At 34.9% G+C, this 21,036-nt stretch overlaps 2 protein-coding genes and 1 long non-coding RNA gene across 3 annotated transcripts in view; 2 read left to right on the top strand and 1 right to left on the bottom strand.

Moving 5' to 3' along the window:
- LOC125650103 (fatty acid synthase-like) overlaps positions 1 to 21,036 on the top strand; it is a 184,182-nt gene that overhangs the window by 139,629 nt on the left and 23,517 nt on the right. The window contains exons 28-31 of the mRNA XM_048878078.2: positions 4,504 to 4,713; positions 6,482 to 6,798; positions 10,942 to 11,177; positions 11,289 to 11,394. Coding sequence (XP_048734035.2) covers positions 4,504 to 4,713; positions 6,482 to 6,798; positions 10,942 to 11,177; positions 11,289 to 11,394 — 869 coding nt within the window. The remainder of the gene's footprint in view (positions 1 to 4,503; positions 4,714 to 6,481; positions 6,799 to 10,941; positions 11,178 to 11,288; positions 11,395 to 21,036) is intronic.
- On the bottom strand, positions 15,975 to 18,805 carry LOC130051682 (uncharacterized). Its single transcript, XR_008799959.1, has 2 exons — positions 17,069 to 18,805; positions 15,975 to 16,850 (listed from the first exon to the last, which is right to left on the bottom strand). It is a non-coding gene; the product is annotated as an uncharacterized LOC130051682 (long non-coding RNA).
- Positions 20,517 to 21,036, top strand: part of LOC130051677 (uncharacterized) — a 1,666-nt gene continuing 1,146 nt past the window's right edge. Inside the window, exon 1 of the mRNA XM_056154035.1 lies at positions 20,517 to 20,946. Coding sequence (XP_056010010.1) covers positions 20,637 to 20,946 — 310 coding nt within the window. The 5' untranslated portion in view covers positions 20,517 to 20,636. The remainder of the gene's footprint in view (positions 20,947 to 21,036) is intronic.

Genomic DNA, 21,036 nt, shown 5'->3' with positions numbered 1-21,036 from the left:
TAGCTCACTTGCTCAAGTGAGCTTTTCTGATCACCTGTTATCCATTGTCTGTCTCTAAACTTTTCACATTTTCGACTTCACCAGTTGTTCGTTGTCTGTAACCTTTCCACATTTTTCGACTTCTTCTCCAGAACAACTGGGACAATTTCAACCAAACTTATCAGAAAGCATCCTTGGTTGAAGGGCTCTCAAGTTTGTTCAAATGAAGGACCATGCTCCCTTCAAAGGGGAGATAATCACAAAAGTGCAAATATAGAGTAGGATCATTTAAAAATCTTGTCGAGAACCACTCGGCCAGTAGAGCTGACATTTACATGAAAGCTTCCTGACATAGTGCAGATTCATATTTGTCAAAGTCATGACCCCCGGGGGTAGGATGGGGCTATAAAAGGGGATCAAAGTTTTACATACAAATATATAGAGAAAAATCTTCTCAAGAACCACCAGGCTAGGAAAGTACAAATTTACATGAAATTTTCCTGACACTGCAGATTCAAGTTTGTTTAAATCATGACTCATGGGGGTTATGATGGGGCCATAATATTAAGGGATCAAAGTTTTACATACAAATATGTAGGGAAAATCTTTAAAAATATTCCTCTCGGGAACCACTGGGCCAGAACAGCTGATATTTACATGAAATCTTCCTGACATAGTGCAGATTCAAGTTTGTTAAAATCATGGTCCCCCAGGGGTAGGATGGGGCCACCATAGGGGATCAAAGTTTTCCATACAAATATATAGGGGAAATCTTTAAAAATCTTCTTCTCAAGAACCACAGGGCTAGGAAAGTACAAAGAACAAGGTACGATTGTATACATGAAAAGGCCCAAAAAATTTCTCTCTATAAAATGTGTCTGGAATTAACCTTGATCAGCGTTTTAAGAAAGTAAAATATATGCCAGGTATACTATGTCAACAAAATCATTATGGTATTCCAAATTGGATGGCATTATGACATCATGAATAAGACATTTCCCGCCTTTTTTTCAAAATAAACCTGAAAACTGCCAAACGTCATACATATTATTGCTCAGGAAAAGATGTGCGCATTTGTCGAGCAAAATCAAAATGATATATATTGTGTATTATTTTAAGATGAAAAACATACTTGAATATGAATTTGCTCGACGCATGCACTGTATGTTTTCTGAAAGGAAAACCCCCTGAATCTGTGGATATTTTCATTGAAAATGGCATTTCTGCAATTTTATGCCCACTTCTAGCTCTCGTCATATGACACAAATCATTTTGCTGATCAAACTGAGCGGATTTTGGGTTTGCTAATCTATTCCTTATTTCAATGTCAGGATTTAAGCTCCAAGTGAAATCATCGATATTTTGGGCCAAATGACTTTAGAAACTGTACCTACTCCTTTACCTGAAAGCTACCTGACATAGTGCAGATTCAAGTTTGTCAAAATCATGACCCCTGAGGGTTAGGATGGGGCCATAACAGGGGATTTTTTTGGCATACAAATATATTTAGAAAGTCATTAAAAATCTTCTTCAGAAAAATCACTAGACCAGAAAAGTTAACATTTAAGAGAAAGCTTCCTGACATAGTGCAGATTCAAGTTTCTTTTCCCATGGGGATCCGGGTTAGAATAGGTCCTCAGTACCCCTTGCTTGTCGTAGAAGGTGACTCAATGGGGCGGTCCTTCGGATAAGATCGCAAAAACCGAGGTCCCGTATCACAGCAGGTGTGGCACGATAAAGATCCCTCCCTGCTCAAAGGCCATAAGCACTGAGCATAGGCCTAAATTTTTCAGCCCTTCACCGGCAGTGGTGATGTCCCCATATAAGTGAAATATTCTCGAGATGGACATTAAACAATATTCAATCAATCAAGTTTCTTAAAATCATGACCCCTGGGGTTTGGATGGGACCACAATAGAGGATCAAAGTTTTACATATAAATATACAGGGAAAATCTTTGAAAATCTTCTTTAAAATAATACAGGACTAGGAAAGTACAAATTTACATGAAAGCTTCCTGACATATTGCAAATTCACATTTTTTGAAATCATGACCCCCGGGGGTAGGATGCCCTAGGGCCACAATAAGGGATCAAAGTTTTACATACAAATATATAGGAAAAATCTTCTCAAGAATCATTGGGCCAAATAAGTTTACATTTACATGAGAGTTTCCTGACATAGTGCAGATTCAAGTTTGTAAAAAGCATGGTCCCCGAGGGTAGATTGTGGCCACAATAGGGATCAAAGTTTTACGTACGAATGCATAGGGAAAATCTTTAAATATGGGCTGAGGTGAGTGATGTGGCCCATGAGCCATTTGTTTGTTATTTTTAGCTCACCTGAGCCAAAGGCTCAAGTGAGCTTTTCTGATAAGAATTTGTCCATTGTCTGTCGTCGTAAACTTTTCACATTTTCGACTTCTCAAGAACCGCTGGGCTAATTTCAACCAAACTTGCCACAAAGCATCCTTGGGTGAAGGGCTTTCAAGTTTCGTCAATTGAAGGGCCATGTCCCTTTCAAAGGGGAGATAATCACAAAAATGCAAAAATAGGGTGAGGTCATTTAAAAATCTACTTCTCAAGAACCACTGAGCCAGAAAAGCTGAGATTTACATGAAAGCTTCCTGACATATTTCAGATTTTAGTTTGTTAAAATCATGGCCCCAAAGGGTAGGATGGGGTCACAAGGGGGGGATCAAAGTTTTACATACAAATATATAGGGAAAATCTTTAAATATAAGCCAAGGTGACTCAGGTGAGCGATGTGGCCCTTAGGCCTCTTGTTTTACCCCCACACCATGACTTTTGACATAGGCCTTTGATATTTGGTATGTGGGTATACTGTGATAAAACAGTGTGTCATGTGCCATTTTTGATGACCTTGACCTTTTGTGTGTATCTCTAATAGAATTTTGGGGCATTTTTTTTTGTTCATACCAAAACACTTTGTTCCCCACTGCAACGCAGAAAGGAATGTAGAAATACTGGTGTCTGTACATCTGTACTTCCCACTTGATTTTGTGGATGCAACTCTTCAGAAACAGCTAGTTGATCATATTGCACTGCCATTTGGATTCGACAAATTTTACAGGAGTTATGGAACTTTGTTGAATTTTTACATGCTACACTATAGGAACACTTTGTGGATGCAACACTTCAATAACCGCTCAATGGATTTTGTTCAAATTTTGCAGGATTGTTAGTCACAATATGTAGTTGATCATATTCCTCTGCAGTTTAAATTCTACAAATGTTGCAGGAGTTATAGGACTTTTGTGCTTCAACTTTTTTTGTGGCAGTGAGGGACATGAGACTAAGCGTAGCAATCTTGTAACTTGTCTTTGACATAGGCCTTTGATATTTGGTATGTTAGTAAGTTTTATATACTATCATATGCTCACAACACTGCTCCTTGGTTGAAGCACATAAACATTTCTCGGTGACTGTACTATAACTCTTAATTTTCCACTTTAAAGATGATCCTTAAAAATGTGATTTTAAAAAACTGTGGAAAATGGAAGGAGGGACATCACGCACAGTGCTAAAACAATTCTTCCTTGTTTTGTTGTGTTAGAACTATAATCATTTAAAGCATTATTTATAATTAAAATGAATTGAACGTGCATGTATTTGTGGTCAATACTTTTGACCATTTCAATCCTTCAAGTACTACAGTTATGTTTTTCAAACAAACACAATGAGAAGCATGGAAGTTATAGATGTTTAAGTATTATCCAATGAAAATAAAGATCATACTGATATCTTTATAGTCTGAAAATATATCCACAACTTCAAAAAATTTCATTTAAAACTACAAGACTTAGTGTATTAGATTAATGCTTTATAAATGGGTTGTTGCAGTTTCAATTTCTGAAAAATTTGGCATTTCTTTCTAAAATTCACTTTCAGTGTCAACCAGATTTTTAACCCTGTTACACACATTTACTAGTTGAGATATATTAACCACAAACATTTGCTGTGTAAAACTGCTACCATTTCTGAGAAAACTCATAAACAAAATCTCTTTTTAAAAAAAAAAAAAAAATTAGCCATATTTGCCTTATAATCGGAAGTGAATTTTTAAAACAAATGAAGGGGGGGGGGGGGGAGATATTATCCTTCCAGATTATCACTGGAAGCTTCAAGAAAATCCATTGAACCTGATCTCTGAGAAATCCTGGAGACAATGGGGGGATAATGATGATAAACCAAAGAATCACTACAAGCTCTTCTGTTGAAAATGGAAGACCTTATTAAAATAAGAAAATGAGTAAAAACGATATGTTCCCTGTGGGGAACCTATCAAAAGAAACAGTAGAAATATATGTTCCCAAACTTCTTTTGGGAAACAATAAAAATAATTAAAGGAAACAGAAGAAACATGTTCCCAAACTTTATTTGGGGAACATGATTAGAGATGACAAGGTTTTTAACATCTATGTCATGCCATTTTGGATTTTGTTTTTCTAGAAATGACTTCGTACTAAACATTAAATGCTTAAATTTACCCATGGAATTCCAGATGTCTAGAGAAGGCTTTCCCGAGGCACAGGGATTGAAATACAACTTGGTAGAGCGTTCACATTTTACACACTCAGTGGAACTGGATCAAGTCCTCTCAGCCATTGAAGATCCCGTTGTGAATCTGAACAACCAGAGTATAGCTGAAATGATGGAAGCTGATGCCATTGCAATGCAGAGGCTACAGATTGTAATTACAACAAAACCTAAAGTAAGCATACGTAATTATAACCCACGCACAACAACGGAGGGTATAATGTTTTTGACCCGTCCGTCAGTCTGTCAGTTCCTTTTTATTAGCGCAACTCCTCTGAGACCACTCAACAGAATTTCGTGAAACTTTGTAGTTAGTAAGAACAAACTGTAGATGTGCATATTCCCAGGAAATTCTGATTCAATAATTTTTCTGGGAGTTATGCCCCTTTTGAACTTAGAATTTCAAGCCTGCCTGTCCTGTTCTTGTCAGCGCAACTCCTCTGAGACTGCTCAACAGATTTCATGAAACTTTGTAGTTAATTAGGACACACTGTAGATTCAATAATTTTTCTGGGAGTTATGCCCCTTTTGAACTTAGAATTTTGAGCCCATCTGTCCTGTTCTTGCAGTAATGCATAACATTGCCATTCATTATGAGAGGCATAGTCAAGCAATATTGGAGCGTGGGGTATGTGACCTTACTCACTTTTGCTTTCTTTCATTTTACTAATTCTTTCAATGACTTACTGAAAATCTATCGTTTGTTGCTAAGATTGAATTGCGAACCCGATTTAATATTGAAATATTCCTTAGTATTGTCTAGTATATTTTTCATAAAAGATTTGATCTTGCTAAAAGATAATTTAGAATATAATTCTTGACTGTACTAAATCTGAATTGATTATGAAATTTTATCCCATGTACACAGTTTCTCCGGGTGCGTGTCTTTAAGTAAACATAGTGTCAGGTAAGGGCTACAGGTAATAAAGAGTAGGTAAACGGACAAAAAATTGCCGACAATACATCAAGTGTAGCGTCAAAACCTGAAACAATGGATATGGCTTGGATATTGAGCACCTCGACCTGAAACAACGGATATGGCTTGGATATTGAGCACCTCGATGGTGCTGATAGTGCCATGAATTCTTTTTCTGTTCCGACACTCACCAGTGACTTAAGGCGACAATTATGACTATGAACACTTTCATTTTGAATAGTGACTCAGTATTTATTAAACAAAATAATAAGACATAGATTTTTATTTTACTTGGGAGAGTAATGAAGATGAGGTACCAAAAACAATCAAGAATTCAGTGTTCAAAATATATAGGACAAGGGATATAACTCTTAAACAAAATAAGCAAAAAGGTAGCTGTTTGGAATAAAAGGTTTGTTTTGCATGAACCATTTGCTCATCATTCACTTTGCACAAGTATACATGCTCCATTCGCGTTCTGTATTCATTCACCAAGTTGCGTTCAATATTCATAGTTTGCTCTGCATTCATTCAGTGTTCCCTGGCTGTTCAAGTGGGTAAGTAGACTGATTCAAGGACTGTATCTTACACACTGTGAGGTGTAGAGGACTACCAAACTTGGTCAATTGATGCATTAGGGGGGGGGGGGGGAGACAAAAAATTGGTCACTGTGGCCTCATTTTGAAATTTTATGGCTTTACATTTATTGTGTCCAGATCATATCTTGAGCATTGTGGGGTCTAAGACCATCAAACTTGGTTGCCATTTCTTGGAGGGAAGGTGTGTCGCAGGCCAAAATTATGTTACTGAGGCCTCATTTTGGAATTCAAATTGACAGTGTCACAGCTTGTGACTTCAAGCATACAGTAGTAGATGTGCATTACATACATTTAGATGCAGATGGGCAAATCATGTACCTTAATGGTGTACTTTGTCGGTTTTGTTTTTGGTTTCACATAAGAAAACAATTATGAATACTGAGCAATTCAATTTATGAATTACCCTTATCTTTTGTTTTATCTTTCAGGACTTCTCAATTCTTGTGCATGACTGCTCAGTCAACGAAAATCACTGTGACAGCTTAAGTCCTCAGAATATCACTCGGACAGTTACCCCACCCAAATCTCAAGCATGTGAAGAAGTGAAAATGATTTACTTGCCAGAGATCAATCTACAGGATTTTGATGAGGTGTTTGATACTCATACACTGACAACATCTTTTATCACAAATGAGACTGCCACTGAGTCAACGGATTTGACCTCTACTCCAATGTTTGGATTGGCTTCTGATCAGAGAGAGAAGAGTAATGAGCTGACAGTAAAGACACCTCCTATTCACACAAAGTATGCCTATCACTCTGGTGTACATGCATATACTAAATTTTGAGTTTTTATAGTCTCAGTCCTCTTCAATGGCCAAGGCTTTCAAATCCACTACTCTCATCTTTGCACTTCACAGATTTTGGTGGAATTTTTTATCCTCAGTAAATAGATTTTTTTTTAAAGTGCCTGGCAGAAATCTTCACATTATTGGAACTGCATCTAACATATGACTACTTGTAAGAAAATAAAAACAAACTTTTGGCAGAAACCTGTTGATTGTATCAACAAGGTAGTGCTGTATATTGATACTGATATTGTGGCCTTCGTCCTTTTCAGTATGTATTGATATGCCACATTAACATATCTATACTTTTTAACACAGGTCTACTTATCCTTTGATGTGTTGGAGGAAAATCTTGTCAGTTTAATTCATCTTGTCCATTTTTATCCATTTTGTGTTTTTACAAGAGTTATCAAAGCATCTAAAAGAAGAAAAAACATGATGCAATCAGTGTTGTGGAACTATCAGCTGGATTATTTGGACTGACGCCTTCTCTGACTCTTGGATCAGTCCCTCCTAACCCATGTCTGGAAATTCACATATAACTTGTAGGCATCAATATTTATAGCCTTCAATGCAGAAATTTTTCCATCCAAGTAAAGGGAGGGGAGCTGTTGAAGAGTGCAAAAAGACAGAAACTGACACACTGTACATGTTTGATAAAAAAAAACAAAAAAAAAACTAAAAATGAAATCAATTTTTCTGGATTGATAGTTTAAAGCTATGGGATTAGAAACTATAGAAATATACAGTAAACGAAGATCTGAAAGTGTCTGGTGCCCCACATCATTAATGTTCGTACCTTTATAACTGTCAATGAATAACATATGTACTAGGTTTAAAACACAATATTCTGCAAAATCATTGCAACTATATAGATCATTATATCTTTATTTCCACATAATACGCCTGTCAAAGCTAAGGAAATTTCAGTTTATTTGTAAATTCCATCCAAAATGTGAGACATTGAAATGTGTGCAAGATTGAAAGTATATAATGTAAGGATATTGTTATAAAATAAAAACAAATCAGAGTTTCAACATTTGAGATTAATATAAGCTTCATTCCATGGAAGGCACTATTCACTGGTTTGTTAAAGGTTTAAGTATAAACAAAGATAACTTACAGAGCGTGTTATACAGAAACAAGTTTCATCTGAAAATGTCCATCGCTCTTCTCAAAGTGTCCATCACATTTCTCTGAAAGTGTCCGTTATGCCTATAGACTGTGATGTTTTTTTGGGGGGAGAGCTTTACATATGTCCTCGAGAACAGCCAGACTACAATTTGTCAAATTAGTGTGTATCCAAACATCCACGAGTAGTATAGATCAATTTTTTTAAAGTGTGACCCTCCAAGGCCAGGATGGGGCCACAAATTTTAACCAAAAGAATATTTAAGAGAGATTTTGAAAGATATACTTCTCAAGATCAGCAAGTTCCTCATGCAGTGTAAATTTACTGTTAGTTCAAACCATGGCCCCTGGAGTCGAGATGGGCTTACAAATCTTATATGTAACAACTGTTTTAAAACAATATATACATGTATCAATGGTAAGACACCAGAAAGGTGTCAATTCAGTACCTATGAGACTCGTTACAATAATAGCTAGGTTTCAATGTATCCATTTGTATTAATGTAAGATTTATAACAGTTAATACAAGAATTTATTCTTAGCATCAGAAACACATGTAATGTTACACTTTAATCAATTCGACTAAAACTTCTTTATAAAACACTAATGGGAATCCTTCTAGGTCCAGTGCTAGTAGGTGCCCGGTGCTACTAAATGTAGGTGTTAGGTTGCTCTCAAATATTAAGACTAGTCTTGCACACATTACTAGATTTTCCTAGTGTCAAGTCCGGATCTCCGACTCAATGATCAGGTTTGGATTTCTCAAAACAATCTCAAACATAAGTTTGAGGGTTATTTTATTTGAACAGTCAAAACTTGAGTAAAATCTTAGACTAAAGTCCAAGTTTTAACTTAAGTTTATTTCAAGAAATCCAGGCCAGGACTATATAAATTAACCTGAACTTATTTAATAAAGATCCAACTCCCACAATCTGTAGTACATCAGGTTTGCAAATAAAAGTCAAAAGTTTAGCAGTCATTTGAGCTCCTAACTTTACAAACATAATAACTAGCCCACATGAAAATTTTGGGGCCCACAATTTTATCATAAACTAAACTATAAAAAAAGAATTAAACTCTTATGACTATAACATTATATTTTATTTCAATACTATTCCATTTCCATTTTAAGTTTATTCAATCTTTCGTACACTGTCTCTTCATATTCACTTTCAGTCTCACTCCTACACTCTACACCCTGGTTTTGTGAATTTTTATTCTCTTTTTCAGCACTTCCATCTATAACATTCTCTCTTTCCAAACTTTCATCTTGATTATCCTATCTCCAATCATCAGCCTTCTTTGACTCTAACGTCTGTATTTATTAACCATGCACTGCCCATTTCTGTATTTACTAACCATGCACTGCCCATTTCTATATTTACTAGCAATGCACTGCCCATTTCTGTTTTTACTAACCATGCACTGCCCATTTCAAAGAAAAATTACGTGATTGTTTTCTTTAATATTCGGAGAAACAATCTTTGCAATTTTTGTGTTTTTCAGCAAGGTTAGAAAACAAATTATTCAATGAATTTCCACATGTTTACTTTCCTGTGATCGTTGACTCACTTCAACTTCAAGGTTTAGAAAGCGTTTTATTGATAATGAAATGGTGAAATCGAAAGTGCTTTTAAAAGTTCAGTCAAACCGTGAGCGGATTCCAGAAAAGTTCCTATAAACTTTTTCTCACTATGTGGGCTTGAGGATTTGCATAATTTGGTCACCCACAAATAAAATTACTTGCATTTGCAATTGGGCAAGTGGTTATTTGCAACCATGGTATATTATGCGTATAGAACATTGTTAGATTGAGTAAAATATCTAATATCTTGGTGCAAGGGACTTGAGCGCTGTCTCTAAAATCTTTCTCTGTGTATTACATATTAAAGTCCACCACTAAAGTCTCCCATTTATATTTGAGAAAAGCTGAATCTATGACTATGATGTCTATGAAGCTCTTGAGACATAAATTGTGAAATTCAGGGTTCCTGGGTCAGGGTTCCTTGGGCGTGGCCAATATGGCCATATAGTGAATATGTATTAAAATCTTAGGAAATATTCTTCTCTAATCCCATATATATTTGAAAAGAACTAAATGCATGACTATGATGTCTACTTAACTGAGAAAGTCATGGTTCCTGGGTCAGGGGTTGAAGCCCTTGGGCAGAGCCTACATGGCCAAATATGAAAATGTATTTATTTTTTTAAAAATTTTAATCTACTTTCACGGTTATAGGAGATAAACTAAATGCATGGTTCTGATGTTCGTAATGTCCTCTTCTCAAATTGTGAAATTCATTGCCCATGGGTTGGGTTTAGACTGAGGGGAGGGGTGTGTCAAATAGGAATTGTATGCATATTTTGAAAGATCATAAACATGTGTGCAAAAGACTTCATATTGAGGCTTAAATACAAATATGGGCTATGATACTCAGGTGACTGTTAAAGCTCATGGGCCTCTTGTTTTCAAGAATCTCATATTGATATGCAATTATCTTCATGTAATGTAAATTCAAGCATCTTCACACCATGAACCCCAGGGCAGTGCACAATAGGGGTGTAAAGTTGTAAGCTCATAGTGTATCAAATTATTTATATCTTAAATTGGAGTAAGGAAGCTCTGATGAACATTGTGTCCCTTGGGCCTCTGGTTTGTTTATTGCTTTTTAAGGGATGGTGTATCATGTTAAAGTTTGGAATATTACTAATAAGCAGAGTGTACAGATAGATCTTTGCTTGTCATTGATGTTAACAATCTACAAATTATTGACATCTTTACTGATGCTGACTTACGCTTTTCAAATGCGTTTAGTTTATCTTAACTTTATTCAAGAAGTACAAGGAGAAGTGGGTTAAGATGTTGCTATAGAATTTAACTACCTGTAAAATAAATCCACTGTATTTGTATTACATATTGTCTTTGACATTTAATTAACCTATGAATTATTGTGTGCTCTTTATTCTAGACCAAAACAGGAGATGGCACAATTAGCCATTCCCAGGTTGATCATCCCATCTGCCATTTCAAACTTTAAGAGAAGGGCCAAGATGAGCCTTATTGTATGCTCCACCTCCTCTACTCCTGCCCTCACCTCCAGTCTGAAAACACTGCTAACACCACTTTTATTTAGTGAACCTACCATTGTGCCACTTAATGATCTGGAAAAGCAGCCATCATTATTTTGCATTCATCCTATCACTGGTATGTGTACACTTATATTAAAGTAAGCATGAATTTCTTTAACTTTTATCTTATTTAGAGTCCTATATGTTAGTAATGCATTTTATGTATATTCAATATTACAACTGCAAGGAAACTTAAAACTGCTGAAAATCTTGGGGAGTTTACTTCAGTACCAATGTCATGGAATACAAAGAACACATGTCACACCACAAGATTCTATTCAGAGTATAGCTAGGTAAATTCCTCGTTAAAGGGACTGATTCACGATTTCACCCCAAATTTTGTTTTTCCCTTTAAATGATCAAAATCTACTGTCTAATATGTTTAGTAGGTTTCACAAAAAAATTAAGGTTATTCATCATGACAGAAGCTCATTATACAGAGTTTATTATTTGTTTTGAAAACAAAGATTGAAGTGTGTTATTGTTTACGAAGTTTTCAGAATAAATGGACATTGATCCAAGTTTATTATTTATATTGCATCTCAAGAATTCTTTATGTAAAATGTGTCATTTAAAACTTAAAATTTGTGATTGTACAATATGAAGATTCTTAAAATTACAAAATTAACTGGTTTGTTTGTTTACATAAAAAGACTCGAGTCTTTGTTTACATAACACAGAATCCAAGCTAAAATATTGCTCTTATCCTTGCATTCAGATGGTCCAAATGTTGGTTGTCAACATTAAATGAATTATATTTTTAATTCTTAACATCAAAAATGAAAAATATTTGTTTTGAAAATCGTGAACCAGTCCCTTTAAAGTCAACAATCATAAAGGCACAAAATTGCATTTAACCCAATCACTAATGGTTTCCAGGATTTTAGTCACTTGGTTTATTTAAAAGCATGAGTGATTGATTTTAACTATCACCTTCACAATGGAATTTGGTTAGCATTTTTAGTTCACCTGAGTCAGAGGCTTTTGTGATCAAAATGTTCTAACATCACCACTTTCAATCAAAATTTGGTTTTAAAAGCACTTCCATAGGTGAGGTGAATTCAAAGAAGTAGGTACAGTTTCTACAGTCATCTGGCCCAAAATATTGATGATTTCACTTGGAGCTCAAATCCTGGCATTCAATTAAGGAATCGTTTAGCAAACCCAAAATTCACTCAGTTTGATCAGCAAAATGATTTGTGTCATATGACGAGAGCTTGAAGTTGGCATAAAATTGCAAAAATGCCATTTTCAATGAAAATATCCACAAATTCAGGTGGTTTTCCTTTTAGAAAACATACAGCGCATGCATCGAGCAAATTCATATTGAAGCATGTTTTTCATCTCAAAATAATACACAATATATATCATTTTCATTTTGCTCGACAAATGCGCACATCTTTTCCTGAGCAATAATTTGTATAACATTTGACAGTTTTCAGGCTTATTTTGAGAAAAAGGCGGGAAATGTCTTATTCATGATGTCATAATGCTATCCATTTAGGACTATCATTCTGATTTTGTTGACATAGTATACCTGGCATTTATTTTACTTTCTTAAAACGCTGATTAAGGTTAATTCCAGACACATTTTATAGAGAGAAATTTTTTGGGCCTTTTTATGTATACAACCGTACCTTGTTCTTTGTTTGCATATAGTGTCATGACTCCTTCCAAGGGAAGAATATTTTTTTAAAATCCCAAAAACTTCATCGTCGCAAACCACACCTTTTGTCTCTATTCACACTATGTCATAGTCATGGTTGTATGATTAAGAAAGCCCTCGACTTTATGAATATTGACATTGACATATATCAACCAATTGGGGAGCTCCCTTAATTTTTTTTTTTTTTTTTTTTTTTTGGATGGGAAAAAAACCACTTGGGTCATCACGTGGCTCATAGCGGAATAATCCAAGGATTTGGAAAAACTGACACAATAGCTAATCAAAATAAGTATACCGAAACAGAATTCGCAAGCATAGCCTCTGTTGCTAAGGTGTTTTTCATTTAATATATAGATGTATACTTGACTTGTTTCTATAAGAGTTCTCTATAAGCTTTTTATGCGCCCATCAAAGACGGGACGTATTATAGTATGGCATACATTGCCCGTCCATTTGTCTGTCCGGACCTGGTAGGCAGGATACAGACAGAACCGTAAGGTCCAGCATTTTACAACTTAGTACATTTGATCACCATGATGAAAGGAAGATGCCTATTGTTAAATCAGGGTCACTTAGTAGGAAAACGTAGTAGGAAACCCTTGTGGGCAGGATACAAACCGAACCATAAGCTCCAGGATATTACAACTTGGTATACATATGATCACCCTGATGAGAGGAAGATGCTTTTTGTTTTTCAAGGTCAGAAGTCAAAGGTCGAGGTCGTAGTATTACTTAGTAGGAATACATTGTAGGCAGGATACAAACTGAACTGTAAGTTCCAGGATATTGCAACTTGGTACATTTGATCACCATGATGAGAGGGAAATGCCTATTGTTTTTTCAATGTTATAGGTCAAAGGTCAAGGTTGCAGTGTCACTTAGTTGGAAAACCTTGTAGGCAGGATACAAACCAAACCATAAGCTCCAGGATATTGAAACTTGGTACCTTTGATCACCATGATGAGAGGAAGATGCCTATTACTTTTTCAAGGTCAAAGGTCAAGATCACAGCATCACTTAGTAGGAAAACCTTGTAGGCAGTATACAAACAGAACTGTTGGAGCTAGGACCGTCAAACTTTGTACACATACACTTTATGCCAAGTGGAGGATGCCTATTGTTTCTTAAGGTCACGGTCATAGTAGGAGGATGCAGACCGATTCGTTGGGTTAAGGACCATTAAAGTTGGTACACATACATCTTATGCCAAGTGAAAATATACAGAGAGAGTATATGATTGGTCTTGTTTTTTCGATACAAAGAAGGTATGTCACGCCCTGATGATTGCTGATCTTCTTTTCAAAAACCACTGAGCCATAAAAGCTGAAATTTACATGAAAGCTTCTTGACATAGTGTAGATTCAAGTTTATTAAAATCATGACACAATAGGGGATTAAAGTTTTACATACAAATATATAGGGAAAATCTTCTTAAGAACCATTGGGCCAGAGAAGTTTACATTTGCATAAAAACTTCCTGACATAGTGCAGATTCAAGTTTGTTAACATCATGGCCCCCGAGGGTAGGGTGGGGCCACAAAAGGGGAACATACAAATATAAAGGCCTAGGGAAAATCTTCAGAAATCTCCTTCTCAAGAACCACTGGGCCAGAAAAGTTTACATTTACATGAAAGCTTCCTGGCATAGTGCAGATTCAAGTTTGTAAAAATCATGGCCCATGAGGGTAGGTTGGGGCCATAATAAGGATCAAAATTTTACATGCGAATATGTAGGAAAAATCTTTAATTATGGGCCAAGATGACTCGGGTGAGCAATGGGGGCCATGGGCCTCTTGTTTGTCTGTTATTAATTGTAAAAAAAAATTAATGCTACATTTTTTACCTGTGGGTTCAGCCATTAAAATATCAAAAGCTTGACTCACAGTGATTGGTTAATAGATGATCTAGTGTCAATTCATAAATATTCATGGAAATCTAGGGTTTCATTGATCATACAGCCACTGTGTGAGGTAGGGTAGGCACTCCTGGACTCAGTAAGTGTGGCTAGGCAATGATGCAAAAACCTCTGGACCAGAAAAGTGAAAAACTGGTATAAAATCTTTATTATATTGAATATTAAAGTACATCCTAAGCATGACCCTTATTACTAGAACAGAGTCCCATCATGGGTTAAAAGTTTTACACAGAAATTAATAGGAGATTTCCGTGAAACTTTTCTCAAGAACTACAAGGTAACAGTTTTAAAGTTTGATATATAAAAATGTCATTTCTTTGATGATCAATATCAGGGTTTGAAATTAACATATGCCCGTCAGTCTGTGACTGGTTAATAATCTGGCAGACTAACAGACATTTGTGCCAGTTAGTTCAATGGAACTGATAAATTTTCTAAAGCTTCATTTTGTCTAACATTAAATGCACATTTGACACTCCTCTGTAGATATCAGAGGAACCTGATTATTAGGGGCCCCCATGAAATGCGGGAAGCCCTATAGTAATCACATTGTCTGTCCGTCAACACTTTCTTTGTGACACGATAACTCAAACAGTTTTTATCGTAGTTTTCAAATTTTGTACAGAAATAATGTACAATAAGAGGAAGACGCCTATAGATTTTGGGGTCATGTCACTTTGTATGTTTGTCATTATCTTTGTTATTATGAACACTTTTTTTGTGACATGATAACTCAAAGAGTTTTCATTGTACAGTTTTCAAATTTTGTACAGAAATACTTTACAATAAGAGGAAGACACCTATAGATTTTGGAGTCATGTCACTTTGTCTGTTTGTATGTCATCATCTCTCTTATTATGACCATATCTATTTACCACTGTCTAAGGGAGATAATTCAATTCCAAGCAAAAACCCCCCTTATGACATTCACATAAATTTTACATCACAATGCATTTACGCGATGTCATTTTTCACGGAAGAAAATCCTCGCAGACTACATGTGACAGCGAGTGAAAACAACGCAATAGAAGTGGAATATTACGATAAAATGGACAAGTTTGAGGTAATATTATCTACTGTGTTCTTTTACGGGAAAATATGTATGCAAAAATGGAAAATACAGTACATTTAAACAACGTCCCATACCGAAAAAAACTATAACTAAGTTATAACTTTGTAACTAAGAAAAGTTACAAAAAAGTTATAACTAAGTTATCGGAGTTTGGAACCACTTCTTCAAATAAAGTTATACTTTACTTATAACTCGGGTACAAAAAAGTTATACTCATGTATAAGTTATCATCTTTTATTTCAACATGAATACAACAAGTGCATAAAAGTTATACTTCAAAAAAGTTATACTTCATAAAAGTTATCAAAAAGTTATATTTAAGTTATGGAAAAGTTACAAAAAAGTTATACCCAACAAAAGTTATGGAGAAAGTTACAAAAAAGTTATACCCGACAAAAGTTATGGAAAAGTTACAAAAAAGTTATACCCGACAAAAGTTACAAAAAAGTTATACCCGACAAAAGTTATGGAAAAGTTACATAAAAGTTATACCCGACTAAAGTTATGGAAAAATTACAAAAAAGTTATACCCGACAAAAGTTATGGAAAAGTTACAAAAAAGATGGGGATAATAAGACATTACCGATTATAAACAGCGACTATTATTGGTATATTAATTTCATTTATAAAGGTGGCCGAGTGGTTAGAGCATCGCGCTCCAAATCACATGGCCTCTCACCTCTGTCGGCGTGGGTTCGAATCCCGCTCGCGCCGGTAAGTGAGAAAGTTTCCCAGTTTACTTTCGGAATGTCGGTGGTCTCTTCCAAGGTACATTGTATCTGGGTTCTCTCTTCCACCAATAAAAACTGGGTGCCACCAGGTAACTGAAAAATTGTTGAGCGTGGCGGAAAACATCAAACAATCAATCATTTATAAAGTTTGGCACAAAAATATAAATAAAATATTCATCACTAACTCTTTGTACATATTATCACATTGAAAACTGGACAATCCCTTATGAAGGGAATCCCAAATATATATCTCACATTACTGAATGTATAAAAGTTAGGTCTGTTTCATGTTCTGGAGGCTGACTTGGGAACTAATGTTGGTCCTCATCGAAAACTTGACAATGGCCTCTGAATCCCGGCATCGTCTTTAAATAAAAGAGAAAATACTCTAGTAACCAACTGTCATTGATTCTCCAATTTAAAAGATGATGTCAGAAATTACAAGTTTTTTTGTTTTCACCTTTTAAATACATCTTCACAAATTGAAAGAAATGTGGGCGACTGATTATTCTTATTCGAAGTTAAACAATTTGTTATTATAGTGTTATATAAACAATTTATTAATTAGATTATAATCTCTTACCAAGAATAGTGTTTAAAATGGTCTTTTCATTTGCACCAGTTAGGTTCCCCCTCCTGAAAAGTTCCACTTGTTGTTGTTTTTTGGCTTATATAAAGCTTGTATATCTTTGGGATAAATGTAGATCTCACTACCAGGCATCAGCTCCATCATCTAGAATAAGAAAAAGAAGCCAAGATAAAAGAAAATCACAATCCATTTATTTCAAAGCTTTATTATTATTATTAAAAATTAAAAAAAAAATTAAAAAAAATAAAAAACTTTTTTAACCTCCAGTTAACATTTTTTTTATTACTCATTCCGAAATTTTCTTATCTAATTTATAGCTTTTTTAACTTCATGTGAATAAAAAAGAATTTTCTCCCTACTTTCCTACTCGACCCTTTTTATCCCAAGTCGGGAGAGGCCAAGAGGGCAAGTAAATATTTTCTTAAAGATGGCCTAATAAATATTTTTTTCAGTATTAGGGAAGGGAAATTCTATACTATTATAAACACATTTTCTTATTTCTAAATCATGTAAATTTTCATAATCGTACTTTTATTATTTAAAAATGTTTGTCCACATAAGAATATGTATTTTGTCAACAAAATGGAGGGAATCAAGAAGGGCTAATATGTAGGACTGTATAGTCCAACTGCAGTTTTAATTATCCTCAAGTTAAAATAAACTTAAAGGACACAACGCATGTTTCTAAACTTTTTCATTTTTTCAGCAAAATTAACTCTTTTTATGCCTAAAACTACTTTAAATGTGTTTTAAATGAAATATTTTGCGTAGTTTTCGAGTTTGAATGCGATGAAATTCAAATCTTGCGATATGCATATTTTCTTTCGCTAGTTTACGCGCCATTTTGTGTGACGTCATATGCGCCCTCGGGTTTGAAAACATCTATTAGCCATTTCATAAACAGATTAGATTTAATCGACAAAAAAACAATTGTCACGTTAACGGCTTGTAAATAATAATGCATTAAGATGTTTTGTGTCGTGCTCGGTATACTAGTTGTCGGTAAAAAGGATTTAGACTGAGTAATTTTCAATTTTTCGAAGGAAGGTACAAGAAAAAAGACGTGGATAATTTTTTTGTTGGAGCAAGAACTTTACCTTTAAAAACACACCCAGTCACCTTTTCAAACATCTCTTGGACAGAGACCCTGACAAACTGCGAGAAAATGGATATATCGAAGCTATAAGCACTGGTAGGCCTATAGCATACATTCTGTTTTGCTCTTCAAATTCAATACACACTCAGATCAACTGACCTTCACCTTGTAACAGCATATATCGACGATACAATGTAACTTCTACCAACTGGTAAAACATCAACAAAATCGGCGTGCGTTAATCTCGTTAAGTATGCCACCCGATGCTCTCCATACATTATGAAAACCTGTCGTATAAAACCTTGGATTCGAAATTCCCATATTTTGTTTCTTCTTGTATAATATTGATAACATTTAGAATGATAACATGAGGTAAACTATAGTTTCTCACTGTATCAACAAGATGCAGGCTAATCATTACTTTACAGCACTCCTATATAGCAGTGTGTTGTTCTGTACTCAAATCTCAAATAGCCGGGTTTTCATCCTTAAATTGTTGTAATTTCTGTTTCTCCAAGTAAAATATCCCATGTTTCCAATTCTAATTAAATAATCCATGAGGTTGTTACTATGTATTTACTGTGAAAAGCGCATGCAAATTTAAATCCGTTCAGATTGGAAAGTTTGTTGTCATCTGATGCCAGAGAAAAAATGTATGGCACGCTGTAGGAGAACAAAATACGTAAAGCATAGTTTAGATTGGGATGTTTGTTTTACATCCTACTAGCCTCATTGCTTAAATAAGCTCTATTTTAGAATGTATTTTGGTATTGAATTTAAATGATATTAATTTTGTTTTTTGTGCATGTAAATAATGATGGGAAAAAAATTGTGTGTGTTTTATTTATTCCATAAGATTGTCAACCAAAACATTTTTCTACATTCAAGCTTTATTATTACAATTTTCTTTTTCGTATACTTGCACAATTTCACATAGAGTGCAACCTTGAACAGATCTATTAGGCTATTCCTTTCTAGAAAAGAATAAAAATTGTTAATTATAACCACCCTCATGATTTATTTTACTGTTTAATAGCAGTGCCACGTACAGTTGGGAGCTTTTTGGGATTTCTATTTTATATACTGGTTAAAGTTTTGCACAAAAGTAGAATAATTTTTTAAAACTTCAAATCTATTAAAAGTGATTGTAAGGTTCTTTGATCCTCAGCCAGCTAAACTTAAAAAATATGAGCATATTTTCCCCTAGTGTTGTCTGTTCGTCATACTTTAAATATATATATTAAATGAAAATCAAAAGCAATTCTACTATGGTATCCAAACTTTTTATTAAGTTATAGCAGTATTGCAACTAAGTTCTAATTTAAAAAATATAGAAAAGTAAGGAAATGTAGTTTAAATAAAATGGGCCGGGTTCACCGTTTTACGAATGAGCTAAATACCCTGAAGATAATTACCCAGTACTAAGAACACTATTATAATTCTACTCATAATTTTATATAAACGCTAAATTTTATTATGAAGAAAGAGTTTCCGAATCTAGAGATATCAAACCTTGCTGATGTTTTGGAATTGTTAATGAAATATATTTAGTATATATGTATTTTTGTTTTTAAATTGAATCATAACAAATAAAATGTGTGATCATGATAGAATAAAGCTTGACGTTCTTCCCTGTACTTCATCGTTACAGGAATTGAACAGGTTACCAGAAGAACACTTTGGAACAAATCATGTCGCACCCCTCAATTTAGATGAAGAAAACCCAGATTCAACTGACAGTGACTTAGATACCAGTAATGATATACCAGTAGCTCAAAAGGTCTCTAGTCTACCAGAAAAGGATATCGAGAAGCTAACATCAGGATGTGCATGCCCCAAAAAATGTGTTGAAAGGTTAGACAGAAAGACTGTAGTAGAACATATCCAGAATGTAAGAGAACTTTCCAAGTGTGAAAAGGATATCTATATCATGGGAGCTCTCAAGGTTAACGGATCTACAGCAACAAAGAGTCAAAATGAAATCAAGAGACATCGATTTTGTTATTGTTTCAATGGATCTGAAATTTGTGTTGCTGCTTTTCGAATCATTGATGATATTGGTGAGGACATGCTGAAGAACATTGCGAAACATATTTTGAACAATGGCATCACACCCTGCATTCATGGAAATGCTGGAAAAAGAGCCCCAAATGCTTTTGATTTTGAAGAATATAAACAAGTAAAAACATTTATTACTTCTTATGCAGATGACTACGGGCTTCCACAACCTGCTGCACCACGAGGAAGAGATGAGGATCACATACCTGACAGCTTCACACTCAAAGAAACATGTTTATGAGCTATACAAAGCAGCATCACATGATAAATTTGTGGGTTTATCAGTTTTTTACGATCTTTGGAAGAAACTTTGTCCTCACATCAAAATCAGCACTCCAAAATATGACGTTTGCTTCATATGTGACTCATCAAAAGAAGGTGGAAGATACATGATCAGAAGAGGACAAAATGGAAGCTACAAGTGCATACCTACTTCATGTTGAGGAAGCAAGGCGAGAAAGAGAGGTATACAAGATGTGTGTTGAGGCATCAAAGGAAGAACTAGTAGGGTATGTCCATCCACTTGGGCCAATTCCACAACAATCTTCCAGTTTAAAGAAAATTTTTGATTTTGCCCAGTCGCTTATTCTACCCCACCATGCAAGGCAAATTGGACAGCTATACTTTACAACCCCAAGGAAAATCCACCTCTTTGGTGTAAGGCTTGATGGACTATCCATGCAACTGAACTACATTATGGAGGAAGATGAAACAATTGGTAATACATAAATATTTGATCAAAATACATTGTATGATGAATTCAATTATTTTGAGTATTAATGATGTATTACTACTTCCATATTTTGTA

This window comes from Ostrea edulis, chromosome 1 (assembly GCF_947568905.1).
Source record: "Ostrea edulis chromosome 1, xbOstEdul1.1, whole genome shotgun sequence".
Taxonomy (NCBI): Eukaryota; Metazoa; Mollusca; class Bivalvia; order Ostreida; family Ostreidae; genus Ostrea; species Ostrea edulis.
This window is presented reverse-complemented; position numbering and strand designations above follow the sequence as displayed.